General features: G+C 57.8%; 1 protein-coding gene across 10 annotated transcripts in view; it reads right to left on the bottom strand.

Annotated features, from left to right (window-relative positions):
• Vwf (von Willebrand factor) overlaps nt 1-18,274 on the bottom strand; it is a 138,444-nt gene that overhangs the window by 101,098 nt on the left and 19,072 nt on the right. For 8 of the 10 annotated variants that reach the window (XM_087214185.1, XM_087214181.1, XM_087214180.1 and 5 more), the window contains exons 7-13: nt 10,983-11,199; nt 9,588-9,710; nt 8,668-8,779; nt 8,005-8,051; nt 4,515-4,651; nt 3,948-4,086; nt 3,127-3,227 (exon numbers count right to left, since the gene is read on the bottom strand). In XM_087214185.1, the coding sequence (XP_087070311.1) occupies nt 3,127-3,227; nt 3,948-4,086; nt 4,515-4,651; nt 8,005-8,051; nt 8,668-8,779; nt 9,588-9,710; nt 10,983-11,199 (876 nt within the window). The remainder of the gene's footprint in view (nt 1-3,126; nt 3,228-3,947; nt 4,087-4,514; nt 4,652-8,004; nt 8,052-8,667; nt 8,780-9,587; nt 9,711-10,982; nt 11,200-18,274) is intronic. The other 2 variants (XM_087214183.1, XM_087214184.1) reach the window with 2 other exon arrangements.

Below are 18,274 nucleotides of genomic sequence, written 5' to 3'. Positions count from 1 at the left end.
CCTGGCACTCCCTGACCCTTCTCTGCTTTCTCTCTCTCCCAGGATCTAGTCTAATCTAGGATATCATCCACTTGCTCACTGTGTTTATTTTCTGTCTAAATGAGACACAGGTATGGGCCTGTTTTGTCTCACCTCGAACCCTCAGCATCTAGAAAGTGTCTTCATCTGCTCAGGCTATGATGACAAAGCAGCCCTGGGTGGGTGACTTACCAACCATAGAACCCTTTTCTCACAGTTCTCGGGGCTGGGAAGCCCAAGATCCAGGCCTGAGCAGACTCTGGTGAGGGGCCCTCTTCCGGGTTCTAAAATGGTACCCTCGGGCTGCTCTCAGGGAGGCAGAGCTGGCTGGCTCTCTGGGCCCCTTGTACAAGATCCTGATCCCAATCCTGTTCACAGGGCAGAGCCCTACGCCCTCCCAAAGCCTCCTAATGCATTGCCTTGAGGGGTTGGGATTCCAGCCTATGAATTTGGGGCCCACAGTAGCACTAGTGGGCACTCAATAAATGCTGAGCGAATGAGTTGTGGAACAAATGAATAAATCCATTAGTGTACACACAGGTCCCTTCAGACACAGGCTGAAGCTCAAGGCCAGCAAGTGAGGCCAGCCTGGGCCAAGGGGCAAAACGGTGATGGGCCTGTCTTCCCCTCCCCCACTTCACCTGTCTCTCTTCTCTCTCCTCCTCAGATACACTGGGTGGCCTCGGGCTCCCCAAAGTCCCCCTTGTTCACTACCCCACTCTCACACCTGTAATCATGCCTGTGATCTCAGCACTCTGGGAGGCTGAGGCAGGAAGATGGTGAGTTAGAACTTAGTCTGGGCAGTGACTTAGAGAGACCTTGTTTCAAAAAGTAATAAGTCACAAAGTCTGGTAGTGCTCAGTGTGAAGGCCCTGTATTCAAATCCCCAACACCAAAACAAAAATAAGTCTCCCTCCACCCCTTGGCTGGTCTCAGAGTTCAGCACGGCCAGGGGTCAGAAGGGCGATGTGTCTGGGACACCAGGCTGTGGCTGATCCACAGCCCTGCCGCACCCGGGCTCTGGACACTTCAGAAGTCACTTGCTATCTGAACCAGCCTGGCTCGGTGACAGTTCTGACCAGCTGAGTAGGAAGCAGAACGTACAGCTTCCCCTGACGGAGCCCAGCTGCCCGGATAGCACAGGCTGCTCCGGGGCAAGGAGAACAGATGCCCTGCATCTGCGTTCCCTGCTCCATACCGGAGCTACAGGGCAGCCCCACAGCCATGGGCTCACGAGACTCCATCCTGACCCTCGACTGAATCCAAGCCCTGCATCCATCCCCACAGGAAGCCATCAGCTCTTCCTCCTGGAGGAAAAACTGAGGCAGAGAACCAAGGACAGCGGGCAGCTGACTGGGCTCGAGGGCGCATACACCAGGACCCCCACTGGGCAGGGAGGAGGCAGGGAGCGTGGGGCTGGCAGGGGACAAAGAGCGCCAGACGCAGGGACCAGGGCCCCCAGCTGGGTAACCTGAGACCCTGAGAGCCGGCAAGTCGCTCTGCCTCCGGAAACCATGGGTCTCGGTTTAAAGGACCTCCCCATCCCCCTGCTCCATGCCCTGGCTGCAAGGTTATTTTTCATGTAAGAAGAGGCAAGAGGGTTACATGGAGACTCTTTGAGAGCTCTAAGGAAGAGAGAAAGAACAGACCACAAGTGTGTTGGAAACAGGATCTCATCCGGGACCTCCAACACCCACCACAGCGCCTCAGCAGGACCCCCGGAGCAGGGGCCCCTGATGGTGCCCCAAGACCAGCAGTGGTGCCCAGAGGGGTGGCCTCAGGAGGAAACCACTTTCCTATGACAATGTAGTCATTATCGCTTTTTGCCTTCTCTTCCCTTAGGAGGACACAGTGGAATTTTCCAGAGGCTCCATGCCAGGCAGCACCTCCGGCGACAGACTGCAGGAGACTCCAGGGCCCAGCTGCCTCCTGCTGAGCCCATCCTTAAAGAGCTTTGCAGCAATGGATGCAACGGTATTCTTCTAAAGATTGAGTTGTTTTGGAAAACATAGTTATTTCCACCCCCAAGAAGAAAAAGCTGTTTATATTACTGTATACTAGGCTTAGTATTGCACTTTTAAATGAGTTAATAAACGCATGTTTTCAAGTCTCTGATGCCATTTCTCATCTGGTGACTATCAATGGATACAACCTCATTACAGAGCCTGAAGCCTCAGCGATGTGTAAGAATGCAACCAAATCCTGAGACCAAAAAGCAAGAAGTCTAACGGAAGCCCTGGTCAGAGCTACTCCCTGCTCAGCTGTGACTACGGATGGACTGCTGAAGACTCGACTTCTCCATGCTTTAGCTGCCTCCCTTATAAGTTGGATAACAAGCCTATAACCTCGGCACTCAGGAGGCTGAGGCAGGAGGATCACTGTGAGTTCAAGGCCAGCCTGGGCTACATAGCAAGACCCTGTCTCAAAAAAGAGAAAGAGAGGGGCCAGGCATTTAGCTCAGTGGCACCACACCTGCCTTGCAAGCACAAGGTCCTGAGTTCAATCCCTGGTACCAAAAAAAAAGAGAGAGAGAGAGAATAAGACAGATGGCACTAGTAACACCTGCATGGCCACCTTCCAGGGACTTTTTGAGAGAGAGAAACAATGAAAATATAACCCAGTGAGATGTGTGGGTGGCTAGCTAGTGGAACTCAAAGACCCCTAAGAACAGGAGGAAGCGCTCACAGACGGACGGCCCAGCGGCTCCCCGTAACCTCTCATAGGTGGCCGAGGGCCGCTTTGCACATGGGAATCAGGACATGGGGTCTGGACTGCAAGCGCCAACCTGGCCCTTCCCCGCTGCCCACGGTGGTGCCGGGCCCAGGTGCAGCCGGGGATTCCGGCAAATCTGCCCCCTTGTCAGCCCCACCAGGACCCAGATGCCTGGCTCGGGCCTCCCAAAGCCCAGAAGGGAGGATCCCCGGGGCCAACGGGGCGTCCAGAAATGAGCGCCAGCTCCTAGCAAACAAGAGGGGCCTGTTTCTGCTCCTGGGGGTGCAGCGCCTGAGGAGAAAGGAATTCTTCTCTCGCCACACAAAGCCTTTCTGCCCGAGCACAAGGGCGCTTTGTGAGGGCTGGGCCCCGGGACCGCGGGCGGAGCGGACCCACCTTCAGCAGCAGCCTCCCGCGGCCATCCCAGTCCATCTGCAGGTCCTCGCCGTAGCTGAGGCGCACGGAGCCCGTCACCGAGTGCTGGATGCGAAGGTCACCTGCGGCCCCGCAGGACAGATTCAGCTGGGGTGGGGCCGGGTGGCAGGCAGAGGGGTCGAGGGGAGAGACGAGGGGGTGCCTCAAAGGACTATGGAAATGACCAATAGAGGCAGATGGGGTGTCCGAGAAACAGGGCGTCTCGGGAGAAAGAGTGAGGGGGGACAGGAGCTAAGGGTTCCCCAAGAAGGAGCCTCGCTGGCCTGCATAAACTGTCGTTCCCCTCACTGCCACAAGAGGGCAGCAGAGGCTCCCGCAGCCCTCGCTAGCAACCCGAGGCCCAGTGCACCGCTGGGCTCCAGGAGCCCGGGCCCCAGCTCTACACGCAGCTGCCAGGCTGGACTGCTCAGTGCTCGGGGCTGGGCGACGCTGGGTGCAGAGCTGCTGTGGGGCGGAGAGGACCACCTAGCAGCATGTGCCCGGCCCCGGAGGAACACACTGGTGCAGAGACGCAGCACCACGCACACACACACGCTCACCACCCGAGCCCACCACGGTGCGCAGAGCGAGGGGACGCCCGAGACACTGCACATGCGGCCCCGCTTCGGCCCCCTTCGGTAGCTGCCGGCCCGCCCTCCACTGCTTTCCCACCCCAAGCATAACAGAACCTCCCTGCCTCAGCCTCAGCACGCTCAAGGCAACCTCAGTGGCCCGGCCGCCCTGTCCCCGTCCCGGGAAGGAAGGCCCGGGCCGCGTGGAGGAGGCGGCCGGGGGCGGCTCACCTTGCCGGAGCGGGAGCTGGACGTCCTGGCCTTCCACGGCGACTCCGCCTCCGTGCTTCAGCTTCACGAGGCTGCGGCCCGGGGCGCCCAGGCGCGCGGTGACGGAGCGGGTGCAGACGGCGTCCGGGTCCTCAGCACACTGTCGGGGACGTGGGCGACTCGCCACAGCCCTTCCAGCCGGCACCAGCCCAGACCCAGGCTCACCCGCTCCCTCCATCCGGCCTGGCCGGTACACCGACACAGGCTCATCTTAGCCCCACTGACGCCACTACACGGGGCGCTTGATCCGGGGGAGGCCCCGCAGAGAAGGGTGCACGGGACACCAGGGGCTCCAGAAAGGAGAAGGGTCCTCCCTGCCCCAGGGGTACCCACTCCACACGTGGGACCAGCGCTGAAGTGGGGGACGCTCCTGGTGGGTGCTGGGTGGGTGTGGGTAGGGCAGGGCCTTGTCCCAGCCAGGAGGGAGCAAGGGACAGGCCAGTTTCCATGAAGGAAGCCCCTGCAGTCTGGAGGAGGGGCTCCCCGCGCTGCCCTCTCCCCGCCTTGGCTGCAGGCGGCCAAACTCACCTGCACCGTCTCTATGACAACGGAGAAGGTGTGGTCCTGGCAGTCCCGGGCCAGCAGGTACTGGCAGATCCCACTGAAGGTGAAGTGCCTGCCATCGAAGCTCTTGAAGTGGGACTGGCCAGTGACGAGACACTCCCCTGGGTTACACAGGGCGGGGAGCAGGGGAAGGGGAGCCTGCTAGTGATGGGGTGACATGCTTACCCAAGCAGGGAGCCTGTCCCCAAATGTCACAGGCGTCTGCTCCCACACCAGTCCAAGCCAAGTTCTAGGCAAGGATTCTAAGCCCGTCCCAGGTCAGTGCCTTGTTTTACAGATGGGGCAACCAAGATGGACAGAGCCACGCCCAGTCCACTGCAGAGCCCTGGCCAGAACCCGTGCTCCTGACCCTCATTCCCTCCACAGCCTGCTGCCACGGATCCCGAGCCTCCCTGCTCTGTGCCACGATAGCCATGGGTGGCATCTTGGAGCCTGGGCAGTGCCCGCCCCCGAGGTGGCACATGGAGGGGTCAGGAGCCCAGCCACACCCAGGAGGAAGCGTGAAGCCTGGTGGGCAGCCAGAGGCATGGAAGGGGCAGGTGGCCGCACAGCACTCCGCAGAGGCCGCCTCATAGCCCATGTTGTGACTCTGGTGGGGCCCACGGGGACTCCCTGCGTCTGCCCAGGCAGTGCCGACTGCTGAGGGCCAACGCCCCAACCTGGGCCGATTCCATCTTCAGGGCCCACAGTGAACACACTGAGGCTGAAACAGGCATCTGGATCCCTGGCCAACCTTGCTCTGCGCACTTCCTCCAACGACTCTCATCCCTGCGTCTCTTCTGAACGCACACCCACACCTCGTCCCCCCACCAAGGGCCTCCTCCTTCCCACTGCCCGCCCTACAGATAGCAGAGGGGGGCTGACCTCTGCCCAGCCAGGAAGGCCACGGAGCCAATGCGGGCCACCATACGCCCAGGGGCTCCCCAGGGGCACAGCAAGCCCGGGTGCCCTCTGTCAGGGACACCAGCAGTGCCACCGGAAAGCTCTCGGATGGCCATTTCTCAGAAATCACCGCCGAGGGACAAATGCCACATGTCTGGACCTCCCTGCAGTAAGACAGGTGGAAACACCCCCAGCCTCTCCCTGCTTTCTCAAGCTCGCTCTTATCTGAATAAGAAGTTGGACTTCCATCACCCTGGACAATGCCCGGGAAGAGGGGTTAACAAGAAAAATGTGCGAATATTCGAAAGCAAGATGTTCAGGGCCAAAATCTAATCCTCTGATCTGAGTTCCTGCTCTAAATCTCAGATTTATTTCTCAGGAATCAAAAGTCTAAATATTATTTTCAGCTTATCTCCTGGGTACAACTGGGAGACGGAGCAAACACAGGAAACCTGGGGGGACGGAGGGGTGCACTGCGGGGCAGTGCTGGCCACGGGGGCAGGGACGTCCACCCACCTACAGCCACACGGCCGGGCTCGCCCTCCTCCTCGCCCTCCTGCACCTTGGAACGGGCAGCAGCAAAAGGTGCCACTGACAAACAGCACCAGACACAAACCTGGGCTCCCCAAGTTTGGCAAGGAAGGAAAGCAGGTGATTCTTACAAGCACACACGGAGAACAGCCCCGGAAGCTAAAGCAGATCCACTCCCACGTGGATTAAGAGCCTCCTTCCGGCCGGAAGCTCTTTTCCACAGCAGCGTGTGAGCTCCGGGGGCTGCTCTTTAGCCTTTCCTGGGGAAACCAGCACACAGGCCTTTAGCAAGCGCCTCAGACCCCAGACCTCGGCCTCCACCCAAGCCTGCCCCTGAAGCACAGAACACAGTGGCCACCAGCAGCAGCCCTGGTGGCGTGGATGCCAGGACCTGCCCACTCTCACCCCAGCTCACTCCCTCTCGTGCTGAGGAAGGTGGCAACCGCCCACAGGACAGCAACCATCTCACACTGCCATGGGGCGAAGCTGCTGTTGGCGCCCGTTTCACGGACTAGGAAACTAAGGCTGAGAATCATTCAGTAGCTGGCCCAGAGTCACCAGCTAGCCTGCATCCTCGGTCCCCCATTCTGGGCCCCCTTTGCGTGAGATCTTGGACAAAATGGAAAGTTCTTTGCCTACCTGTCCCTTGCTCTGCAAAGTGCCTGCCACGCTCTCCCACCGGGAGCTTGTCTTTATTTTATTCATTGATCTGGGCCTTGTGGCTGCTGCTGATTTGATTCTGGGGTCAGAACCAAAGCCTTGTACAGGCTTGGCAAGGCCTGTGCCTCTGAGCTAGGCCTGCAGCCCCTCGGGCCACGGTTTCTGTGACAAGGGCTTTCTTCACTTGAGGAACAGTCAGGGGCGTGCTCCACCCACCCTGCCCCTAACCATGCTGTCCTAGCTGGGTGGGAGCCAACTGGCTAGGGGCTGGTAGGTCCCCAAGGCTTCACTGGTGTCAAGGAACTGGCCCCCAGCCTGGGAAGCGGGAAGAGAAGGAGCTCGGCCCGTCTGTCCCCAGGCTGTGCTCCTGAGGGGCACCCGGGGACCGTCCTCCCAGGCTCTGCCTCTGCCTCCACACTCAGCCACCCTGCACCATGGAGGCCCAAACGGATGGGGCCACCTGGTCTTGGACTTGCACCTCCAGCGCCACAAACCAAAGGAGTCAAGAGTAAGCTTCTCCTCACCACAACAGCCAGTGTGGGCAATTTTACTGCTGCCCTAAACTCTCGCCCCTGAGGATAGGTGTTCGGGGAGCGAGTCATGGGAAGGCCCCACCACGCCCCAGCACAGATGGCCCCAGGCACTTCCTCCTGATGCCCACAGGCAGCACTCAGCACTGGGTACCCTTGGAGGTGACCCCCCACACTCCCATCTCCTATATGGCTGGAAAGGTCCTGTGTGACCCTAAACCCTGAACCCATAGACTTCAAACACGGCCCCAACTATCCAAACTCAGTCCCCTCCTGGCCCCGCAGACTAAGACCTGGAAAGGGAAGGCCAGGTACAGGTCTGGCAGCGAGTGTGAGTCTGCCCTCTGCCCCTCAGCCGCAGTGTGGCTGGGCCAGTTGCTAGGGCCTTGCCTGCATGTGCTTCCTCTTTTTCAAGGCGAGGACGAGCCGTACTGACCTCATAGGCCGTAACAATGAGAGTCACGTGCCAAAGCTTCTCACCTCCCAGCACCTCTCAAACATCACGCAGGTGCGCTCGATGAGGAAGGTCTAGGCCCCGGGGATGGGCAGGGAGAGCTTGGAATGGGCAGCAATCAGAACAGAGGAGGTCAAGCGAGGAAGAGTGAAGGGCAGAGGTCACAAAACCACTTTTCCTACACGGATTTTCCAGAGAAGGAGGGTGGAGAATCACGTGGTGGCCTGGTCCTCCGAGCTCTTGAATCACGCCACTGTCTGCATCTCGTGTTCCAGAAAATTCCACTGAAACTCTCACTTCAAGCCTAGAGTCAGCTGCACCTTCCTCCTCCCTGGCACGGGCCTCGGTTAGAGGACAGGCCTGCCCCCAGGGTAGGGAAGAGCAAGGGGCCGCCCACCTGGGCATCCTTCATTGCTGCAGATCCACAGGCTGTTCCGGCAGATGCTGTCGGGAGAGAAGCACAGGTCATTGGCAGCTCTGAGAAGATGAGGGCCTGCGAGTGAATTAGTCACCCAGACGTCACAGCCTGAGTCGGAGGGAAGAGGTAGCCAGAGCTACAGGAGACATTCAGGTGTCAAAAGCTGTACAGGACCCAGGAAAGTCTGGGGCGCTCCGGGCCTCAGCAGGGACAGGTCCTGGCTGGCCAGGCACGGCAGGAGCCGCAGGGTGGACCTGCCGAGTCTCCTCTAGGCACTGCTGCTTCCCCCTCCTGGGAGAGAAGAGATTTCGAGGCTGTTTGGGGCTGGTATACAGCTGTCTTTGGCGGGAGGACGGTCGACTAACATGGCTTGGAGAGACCGTGATGCTGCTTGCACAAAAAGCACCTGCCCCGCGCCCGCCCAGCTCCGTGTGTGTGTGTGTGCACGTGCGTGTGTCTGTACGTGCGTCTGTGCATGCCCATGCGTGCATCTGTGCGTGCGTGGGTGGGCGTGTGTGCTGTAATTCTTGGACTCCATCGCTCCCCTGCACACCTGTCCCAAACCCCTCCCCAGCCCTGGCTCAGCCCCCAGCTTCCCCTCCCAAAGCCCGAGCAGCCCCCCAGGCCACATCGCCCAATTACCAGGTGTTGCAGTCCTGAGAGAGGGAGGCCCCCGGCGGGTACCGCTTCCCGGCGTGCACACAGGGGCACCCAGCGCTGTCCACGCAATGGCCTTCGTCCAGGAGCTGTGCCTCTGGGGGCAGGACATCGAGGCAAAGCTCTCTACGTTGTCACCATCGTCGTTACTCACCTCACAGCTATGGAAGCTCCAGCTTCCAGTTAGGGCTTCCAGGAAGCTCTGAGAGTAGGTTCCGAGATGCTTATCCTTCCCTACAGCGAAGCTTGGGGTAGGGAGAGTAGCGCTCCCATGGAAAGGCTATGAGTCTCAGTAAAGGGACGGGCAGTTCAAGCTGTCTTCTAGGGAGGCCAGGAGTCCGGGCTCAGGACTTCCTTCCAGAAGCTCAAAGACCTTGTTGTGTGGGCAGTGTGGGAAACGGAAAGAGCCCTTGTCCCTGTTCCCCAGCGAAGAGACAGAGCCCAGAGCTGTGCCCAAGGCCGTGCGGCAGACACAGGCTCCTCTGTGGTCACGCAGGGCCCGGGGCCACACGAGCAAGGCCTCCTAGAGATGCTCTAGTACAAAGCCCCTTCAGCTGAGTGCACGTGGGAGCCCAGGAAACACTTTCTAAGACTTCTGTCCCAGCCTGATTCCCTGACCCCTAACTGAGGAGACTCAGATAGGCTCAGACGGGGCCGCACGCCCACCGAGTCCACCCCTGGCTCCTGAGACACAAGTGTCTTCATGGATACAGTGCAACGGAAAACACAAATTAGAAATAAAGACCAGCTCGGTCCTAATCACTCTGTACAAAGACTTTTAAAAGCCAAATAAAAGGCTTCTGATTCCAGCAAGAAGGAATCAACATAGTGGCCTTCATCTCCCTCCCCAACACCAGAGGCCCTGGCGAGGTCTGGGTTTGTAAGCAAAGTGGGAAGTTTGTTACCCGGGCAGCTGCACCCATCCACACACTGCTCCTGACACACTTCGTTGACGTGCAGACTCTGGCAGGTCCTGGCGCAAGGGGACACACACTCCTTATACTCCATGCCGGCAGGGCAGGCTGGGCCTGAAAGAGAAGCAAGGAGCCTCCCCAGTGCGGACCCCATGGCCTCCTCTGTCTTCAACAGCTCTACCCCACTGCGGCTCTGGAGGCCCCCTCTCCCCTGAGCTGCACCCCCGCCTCCCGAGGCCCTGGCTCGGACCCTGAGGGTCGCTGGGACCCAGCCCTCCCCTCGGTCATCCATTCCCCACGGACACTTGGCATTATTTGCCCCTCTGAGCTCTATCCCCTTCACCTAAAACCCAGTCCTCCAGGGCAAAAAGTAGGGGCTTCTGGAGCCCAGCAAGGAGCTGGTGGATCCTCCATCGATACCTGCTCCCCAAGGAACTGGTCCAGTCAAACGTCCCCTCCTTCCCAAACACAGGGCACACCTGTTCACGTCCACTTTGCCTACAGGTGACGCTCACTCTGTACGTACCCCTCCCAGGGCTGCAGGGCTGCCCTGGGAACTTAGGGCTAAGCATCTCTGCTGTCCGAACTGGACCAGTGCCCCATGGGCGGCTCTGCCCCAAGCCCTTCTCCAAGGTCCACGGAGGTCTCCTCCACCCTGCCTTCAAGGACCAGTGCCTCCCCATCCAGAGGAGAAGCCAGCTGCTAACCTGCACTTCGCACTTCGCACACCCCCACAGGCCGGGCCACAAGCTCTAATCTCAAAGGCGCTGGCCGCACCCTGAGCCCACGTGTGTGGGGTTGCTATCCACAGCTCCTCTGCCCATCAGCCCCGGTGCCTGCGTAATTACTGCAGGGCGGCAGTCCAACCGCCCCACTTCTGATCAGCCTGGGGCAGGAGGGGTCTCTTGCCTGGTGACGGGGGCCCTGCTTAATCAGAACTCAGGATGTAACAAAGACCAAGAGCGATGAGACTAAAAGATAGCAAGCAGGTGTCAGGCGCAAGGGAGGACAGGGGCTGAGTTACTGAAGGGGGAACTCGATGAGGGCCGCATGGACGGGTGGCTCCGCAGCTCCTGCTCCTCCCTACTCAGGCAGGCGGCCCTGAGCTCAAAGCTGCTGAGGTTCCCATCCTGAGGGAGTTATGGGGTGTGGCATGGACAAGAGGTGGGGACAGCACGGGGGACCTGAGAAGTCCTGTCCGGCCCCACACAGCCCGCAAGGGTCCCCTCTGCAGGCCAGCGCTCATAAGACCAGGCAGCAGAGGGAGCAGCCATTCAGGAAGCGGCCTGGGACACCCCCCACCCATGGGGACCGGCTGCGCAGTGCGGGACACAGCCCCAAGTGCCTCCCCACAGGACTGGCGTGGCCAGGAGGCGCAGCACTCACGGCAGGCGCTGTGGTCCGTCCAGCCATCCAGCACAGTCCCCTCCTGTGCACAGGCCCGGGCGTACTCCAGCAGGGCAGGGCAGGCGCACGCCGGCCCCAGGGCACAGGGGCACAGACTCCTCTCGCACAGGGCCACGAAGGGCTCGGGGTCCACCAGCGGGTGGCAGCGGGCAAACACCGAGGCACTCTTCAGCAGCTGGCACTGCTCCCTCTGGGCCTGCAGGGAGAGCTCACCTCAGGGGGCGCGGAGAGGGTGCGGGTGCTGCCTCCCTGAGGGCAGTGTCCAGGGGGTGCCCTGTGAAAAGCCGCAGTGTCCCTTCAGGACCTGGACGGTAGCCGGCACCTGGCCTGAGCTCACCAACGTGTGTCCAGTCAGCCAGCCCGTGGGGCCAGGAGGGGCGGGGCGGGCACTGTGTGAGGTGGATGGGACCCGGGGCGACACCCTGGGCTCCTGCGCTGAAGTGAGTATGGGAGAGAGGGCGAGGGAGAGAGGGGAAGAGAGCGCCACGCCGGCCTTGACTTGGCCTTGACCCTGCCCTAGACCTCCTTCCCTGTAAGTGAGGGGTGACGCAGGGATTCAGACAACAGTCTGGGCCTCACCCCAGAAATCCGAAGTCAGAGACTTAGGGGAGGGTTCGGGACTCTGTTTCTTCACACACCCGGGGCGGCTGCTGGGACCAGACTGGGCCAGTTTCCATCCGCAGCAAGGTGCTGGGTTCCCTGAAATGTCTCCCACACACCATGCCGGGCAGGGCTCCTCTGGACTCTTTGCTCTGCTGACAGCTTCAACTAAAACGCTAGGCAGTTTGGAGTCATCATCTGCTTCTTCTGCTAACCATTTGCAGAAACACTCCTACGTGTTTTCTTACAAACAGTAAGAACATCCCTACAGTCTATGCTTTAATGCTTCCAAATGCCCTTTCCTTCTCCACATTCAACGTCCCTGAAGTCGAGGTGCATCTTCCACAGGTAGCACACATTACTTAACAGGCAGCTTATCTCTCTTTCTTAGTGATACACAGAACAGCCATGTGTATGAAAATCAGTGATGTCTTAGATTTGACACATTATAAGATTATCTACATAAATGACCCCACAACTTCAAGTACCGGTATCATTTCTTTCAGGCATCTGCATGCTTTACTGGAAGCCAGCAGTTAGTGAAAGAACTTACAACCTCCAGATGAAAAATAAAGTACAAGTGTCCAGATGGAAGGTCTGAGCCCAGAAGGTTGAACCGCAGCCCATCTGTGTTAGTAAAACCGATAAGGAAAGGGGGAAGGGGTACGGTGTGGGGACTGGGGGTGCAGCCTAATTGTAGAGCACCTGCCTGGACAGTTAAGGGACCGAGTTCCCTCCCCAGTACCACAACCAGAAATAGTATCAGTTCTGAGGAAAGGGAAACCCAGTCTGTTCAAAGCACAGCAGGGACCACCAGAGCCCATGTAGCAAGCGCCGGGAGCCAGGCCCAGGCCTCTTCGTATGGCACAGGAGGAGCCAGGAGGAATGGGAACTCGATCTGGCCTCTCTCGATCCTCAGGATCCAGCTAGGCTATGCCAGGGACATTCTGTGGTCCTAGCAAAATCCGTGTCCTGCCACAGCAGCCAGCAGGGTCCCGCCCCTCATCTGGCCTGCGGAGTCTTCGTCAGGACAGGCAAGCAGCGAAGAACGCCGCTGTCATGGCTGCAGCCCAACCACAGCAGGCCCTGGGCCACCCAGTGGGGAGCTGCAGGGGGCAGCGGGGCAGGGCTGGCTCCCTCTGGGCGCCAGACAGGCTGGACTGCAAGACTGCAGCAGGCAGGCCCGGAGACAGGCAGCCCTGCTCCCCCCACCGCTCCAACTCCCTCAGTCGGGCCACACCCCATGAGGCTGTCAGAAAGCAGAAGCCAGCGCCCAGCTCCGCTCTCACCGGAGGTGGGGACTTGAGCTACTCCGTTCATCTCCTGGAGAGGGTTGTCTTCAAACAAAGAGGGGAGAACGGCCACACCTGCACACCTCCCAGGTTGGTGTGAAGATGACATCCATGAACAAGACAATTAGGTCTTCAGAGCTCACAAGTCCCCCGTCGGTTACCCCAGCACTGAAATGGTGAGCAGGTCCCTGAGGACAGAAGGACCCGTTGGCCCCTTTCCCATCGCCATCTCCCTGGGCCGCCCTGGGATGAATGGTTGCCATGGTGACATTAGCACTGTCCTGGCACCTTGGATGCTCTGTGATGAGTAGCAGGGCTGCTTTAGTTTATCATTTATTAGAGATATTCACGCTCCTCTAAGACAAAGTGTCAGGAGGTTCAGAACTTCTCTTCTGAAATAGGGACATGCAAGAGGCTCCACCCTCCCTGGCAAGTTGAGGCTCAGGCAGGAGGTTGAGACCTGGGTCTGTTTCCTTCCAGCCTCCATATTGCCAGGAATACCCAATGCCACTCAGGAAATGAGGTCACCAAACTCTCAGAGAGCAGCCGAGGTGTCCCATGGGGGCCAGTTGCTCAGCCCCTTGCCTACCTCTTTCCTCACCCATGAGCTAGAACTACAGAAAAACAAAAAAAAGGCACCCCCATGGGTTTTCCAGGAACTGCCTCCAGAGCAGTCCCCAAACCACAGGCCCAGCTCCTGCAGGTATGGGGACCAGGAGCTAGAGGTTCTCTCCAGGGGGGACAGTTTCAGCCAGACTCTCCTTCCAAACAGCCCCACAATCTGCTCCCTCCTTGCCCAGAGCCACAGCCAGGCCGGGGAGCTTGGGCTTTCTGTAGCTGGTCCAGCTTGGTCTCCTCCCAGCTCTCAGGGAAAATGGATACAGCACTGGCACGCGTTTCCTGGAGCGCCTCGGAGGTGTCACGTGGTTTATAGAAAGCCTTAGCAAGAAGGGTGTTTCCTGACTACTTCCATGAGGGACGGAAGTGATTTCTGCAGAACCAGCCACCTCCCTTCTTAGAGCAATTCCTTTGCCTCTGCCGTGCATACCTGAAATCAGCTAGGGTTTCTCTCTCACAGAAGCAAGAGGAACTCTGCCCTCACCTTGTTCTCCGGACTCCTGTGGTCAGCCCTGGCCTGCACTCAGTCCACAAGAGCGACCACAGTCTGAGAGCCAGGCAGGAGTGGCACACATCTGCCCTCACCCAGCAGCTGCACTGCAGTGACAAGGAACTTGCCACCTCTGCCACTCCGGGGCTTCCTTGTTCCCAGTTTCTTGTACTGAAATCACCTATTTCTGTGGCTGCTGCCCCTAAAGCTTTTCAAAGACAGGAGCTATATCCCCAGGGTGCACGTAGCAGGCAACAAGGAAGTGCTGGGTGGACCTTGAAGTAAAGGGCACAACGATCAGTGATCAGTTGTTTTCGCCTGCCTGGAAGGGCTTTTAGTTCCCCGAACCAGGCGTTCCTATGGCACTGTTTACACACAGCCGGAAGACTTGATTCCAGGTGAGGAATATCTTGCCAGTGGTGCAGCCCCGAGGCTGGGAGAGGCCTGCCCCTGAGATGCCAGGAGGGCTTCCTGAAAGGAGGCCTGGGTGAGTCTAAGACTTAGGTGCAGGGCAGGAGGGAGGAGATGCCAGGTAAAGCAATGAGGAAGCTCAGTGGGCAGAGAGGCAGAGCAATTATGGCCGAACCCTGAGACCCCAGGCCAGGGGTGACCGTCTTCCCGGGGACACCGATGTGCTAAGCTAATGGCCTGGGCTTCTCCTCGGTCTCTTCTCGCAGGGAGTCTGGTCCCCATCATATTCCAAACCTAATCCCTCTCACTGTCATTGCTCCCTGAGAGCGCAGTATAATAACCACCACAGAGCTGCTACATTGCATTATCTAGTCTGAGTGACCCAGAGATGACGTAAAGTATGCGAGAGAATAGATAAAGGTTGTAAGCAAATCGTCTGCCATTCTGCATGGACTGAGTGTGCTGGGTTTGGCTATCAGCAGGGACCCAGAAGCCATACCCTACTGACCCTGCAGACAGCTGTACCTGGGTTTCCACCACCCACGCCCCATTCCCAACACTAGAACTAGAAAGCAATGCCACACACTATGTGTAGCTCAGGTTTAGAAGCATGGTGGGGCCAGATTCCAAGCCCCGCCCCCTCCACAGTGTGACTTTACACAAATCCTCTTGTCCTTCCTCACCTGTCAGAGGCGTGTGGTGTGCAAGAGGTGGAAAGTCACCCAGTGCCCTTCTGCCTCCTTCCTTAGTCACAGGACCTTCAGTTTTCAACTCTCACTGGGACACAGACCCAGGGAAGGAAGATCCCATTTCTCAGCAGGAGTTGCCAGGGGCCACGCCATGCCTCAGAGGCTATGAGCCAAGGGTCCCCGCTTGGCAGGACTGTGCTCCTGAGAAGGGGCTGCTTCCTCCTTGTGCCTTCTCTCCCCGTGTCTGGGGTATGGCCACAGTGCTTGATCTTGGACCATGAGACAGAAGTCCCATGGCGAGGGCCACAGAAGGACCCCGGATCCCACCAGCATGAGCTCCTGGACATCCTACCCTGTTCTGTGTACATGAGAGAAATAAATGCCTACTTTATGTAAGCAACTGTTCCTTAGGTGTCCTGCCACTCAAGCTGAACCTACTCCTAAGCACGATAGCAATACCTATCTTAGATGGTTGCTACAAAATAAAATTAAACAAGATCATAGCAGGACAGCAGCCATGATTACACCAGTCATAATCATCTGGCTGCTGTCTAGCGGCTTCTCTTCAGTCTCTGCTAAAGCATTCTGGCCAGGACACAAAACAAGGGTCAGCTAATTGGCACTTCCAGCATCTTCCTGGCTCCAATGCCTGGCACCAGCTACTTCTGTCTTCCTTTATCTCCTGTCAGAGGGGCCAGCTGGCGACAACACCCAAGCCCTGCCCCTGTAAGCCATGACCTCACCCTGCCCTGGCGTGCAGACCCAATTGTGGCCCATTTTAATCACATCTTCAGTTCATCAAAGAACACCAGGCCTCCTCCCCCAGAGACTGGAAGTCTGTTCAGAGGAGCAGGGAGAAATGCACCTCTCCCTGGTGGCAGGCAGGAGAGGAGAAGGAGCAGCAGCCAGATGTCCAAAGCCTGCTATTGTGTCTGCTCCCCAGCAGCTGCCCAAGGAGGAGGGCAGGGGCATTCCTACCACCCAAGTGAACAAGGAGAAGAGAGTCTAACTATGAAGTGCAAGATTGTTCAGCAGGCCCTGATCTCTCCAGCTCTGGGCTGGGTGCCCGGGAGGAGGTACGGAGGCGCCTGGAGGAGCCTGAACTGGTTGAAAGCAGTGGGCTCAGGAATTCATCTTGTGCAGAAGGTTGCTTGCCATTGGTCCACCGCAGAGATGGATGGGGCCAGCGCTGGTTCTATTTATAGCTCCTGGCTGGCCTGAGATTCTCATCCACATTCCAAGATCTTGATTCATGGTTAAATTTCTGACCAAACAATGAGTAGATGGTTTTCCACCCAATGGAGTCAGTCATTCCTCTGTAAGAGCTGGGGTGTGGGCCTCATGAGAAGCAGGTTCCTCGGCAGGTGACAGAGAGATGGCCCCTCCAGGTGGTTCCCTGGATCAGGGCGGGAGAGAGGAAGGACAAGGGCCAGGCACCATCCCCTGGTGTCCAGTCTGGGATCTACATGCGCCAAGGGGACAGGAAACAGCCCAGGCAGAACAAGTCCACCGTCCTGCTCCCAGCAAGGAAGCACACAGCTCTGTGACCACAGCCGATCCTGAGCTGCCACGTCATGTACCGTTCAACTGCTGCTGTGTCACCTATGGTGGATTAACTTCTCTTATGTGTCTTTCTTCAATCTGCCTTGCACATTTAGCATCACACAGACCCACAAAACATGTCCTAAGTGTGTGCTTATGGGCATCATCTGGGTTTTGGCCATTCTGGTCCTTACCAGGGAAAGGAAGCCACCTAAGACACACCCACATCCCTTAGTATCCTGGGGACAGGTCCTAGGCCCCTCCGAAGACACTAAAACCCAGGATTGCACAAGTCTCGCATCAAATGGCATAGGATTTGCATACAACCCACACACATCTCTTATACACTTCAAATAACAGCTAGGTCATTCATACCACCTCATATCATGTAAGTGCTACACAAGTGGTTGTCATGCTGCATTGTTTAAGGCATAACAAGTAGAGGACAGTTTGTGCCTATTCAGTGCAGATGTGATTTCTTTCCACAGTTGGGCGAACTCACAGACACGCAGCCCAAATACAGAGCCAACCCGACTCCTCACGGGGTTCTGGGACCACTGCAAACTGAGGGCCAGGATACCAATGGCACAAACAGGACACAGAGCCTGCTGAGGGGACCAAGGATCGACTCCTGGGCCCTCAGCCTGCTGCTCATCTCGAGCATGATTTGTGCCACTCAGGGCCTTAAAAGTGACTTTCACTGAAACCATGACTCTTCACTTGGGCCTTCAGATCCCCAGGTCCCCGGTAGGTAATTAAACATAGAATAAAAGCTTGGCCTTCACTTTGTGGGGCTCCGGGTCAAATCCTTCTCAGCTTGGCTGTAAGCATGTTAGTCACTTAGGGAGAGTCTGTGTAAAAGATGACAAAAGCAAGTGTGTCCACCCTAACTTTACATAGCCTGCCACTTTACCCTTCGATACTGGGGACACCGGAATAAGAGGTTTGCAGGGACACTCAGCCTGCTCCGTGGATTCCAGCAGAGCCTCACAGGCCTGAGGTCGCCTCTGGGCCATGAGGATCCCTCCCATGAGGACCAAACTGCCTCTCAATCCCCACAGACTCAATCTGAGCCACAAAACCAGGGCTGAGACACTCGAGAGGACCCTGAAAACCTGGCCTCCTGCTTTCGTGGGTGCCCAGTTTGAACCCCTGCATGGGGCGGGGGGGGCTCCAGCTGCTCAAGCTGGATTCTTGTCATTTTTCTCTTGCTCTCCTTTGTTAAGGACCAGCCTGATCTTTATCAGTTCCTCAAGCTAAAATCCATTCCGTTTTCTCTTACTTTTGATTAAAGCTTTTTCCAGCAAACGCTTGCTTTGGCTTTCATTTCCATTGTCTCCAAAGCAAGAACCCACATTAGCTGGTGACACTAGGGCCTTATCCAACTTCCTTAAGGGTTTGTTGAATAAATAACCTAAAAAGTAAGTTCTGGCTGACCCAAAGGAAATGTCTGAAACCCCATGGCAGCCACTAGGCTGAGCTGGATGGCTAGACGCCAAGGGGACTGTCACCATTGTCCTGCCACAACCACTCAGTCCACTGTCCCTCCACCACACTGCAATCAGGTGAGAAAATTCACCCTAGGGTACTCATCCACTGGGGTGCTCAGGAGAGCTGTTTCCCTCAGGG

This window comes from Heterocephalus glaber, unplaced genomic scaffold, assembly GCF_053883595.1.
Source record: "Heterocephalus glaber isolate CG9 unplaced genomic scaffold, H.glaber_assembly_v1.0 deba00001444, whole genome shotgun sequence".
Classification (NCBI taxonomy): Eukaryota; Metazoa; Chordata; class Mammalia; order Rodentia; family Bathyergidae; genus Heterocephalus; species Heterocephalus glaber.
This window is presented reverse-complemented; position numbering and strand designations above follow the sequence as displayed.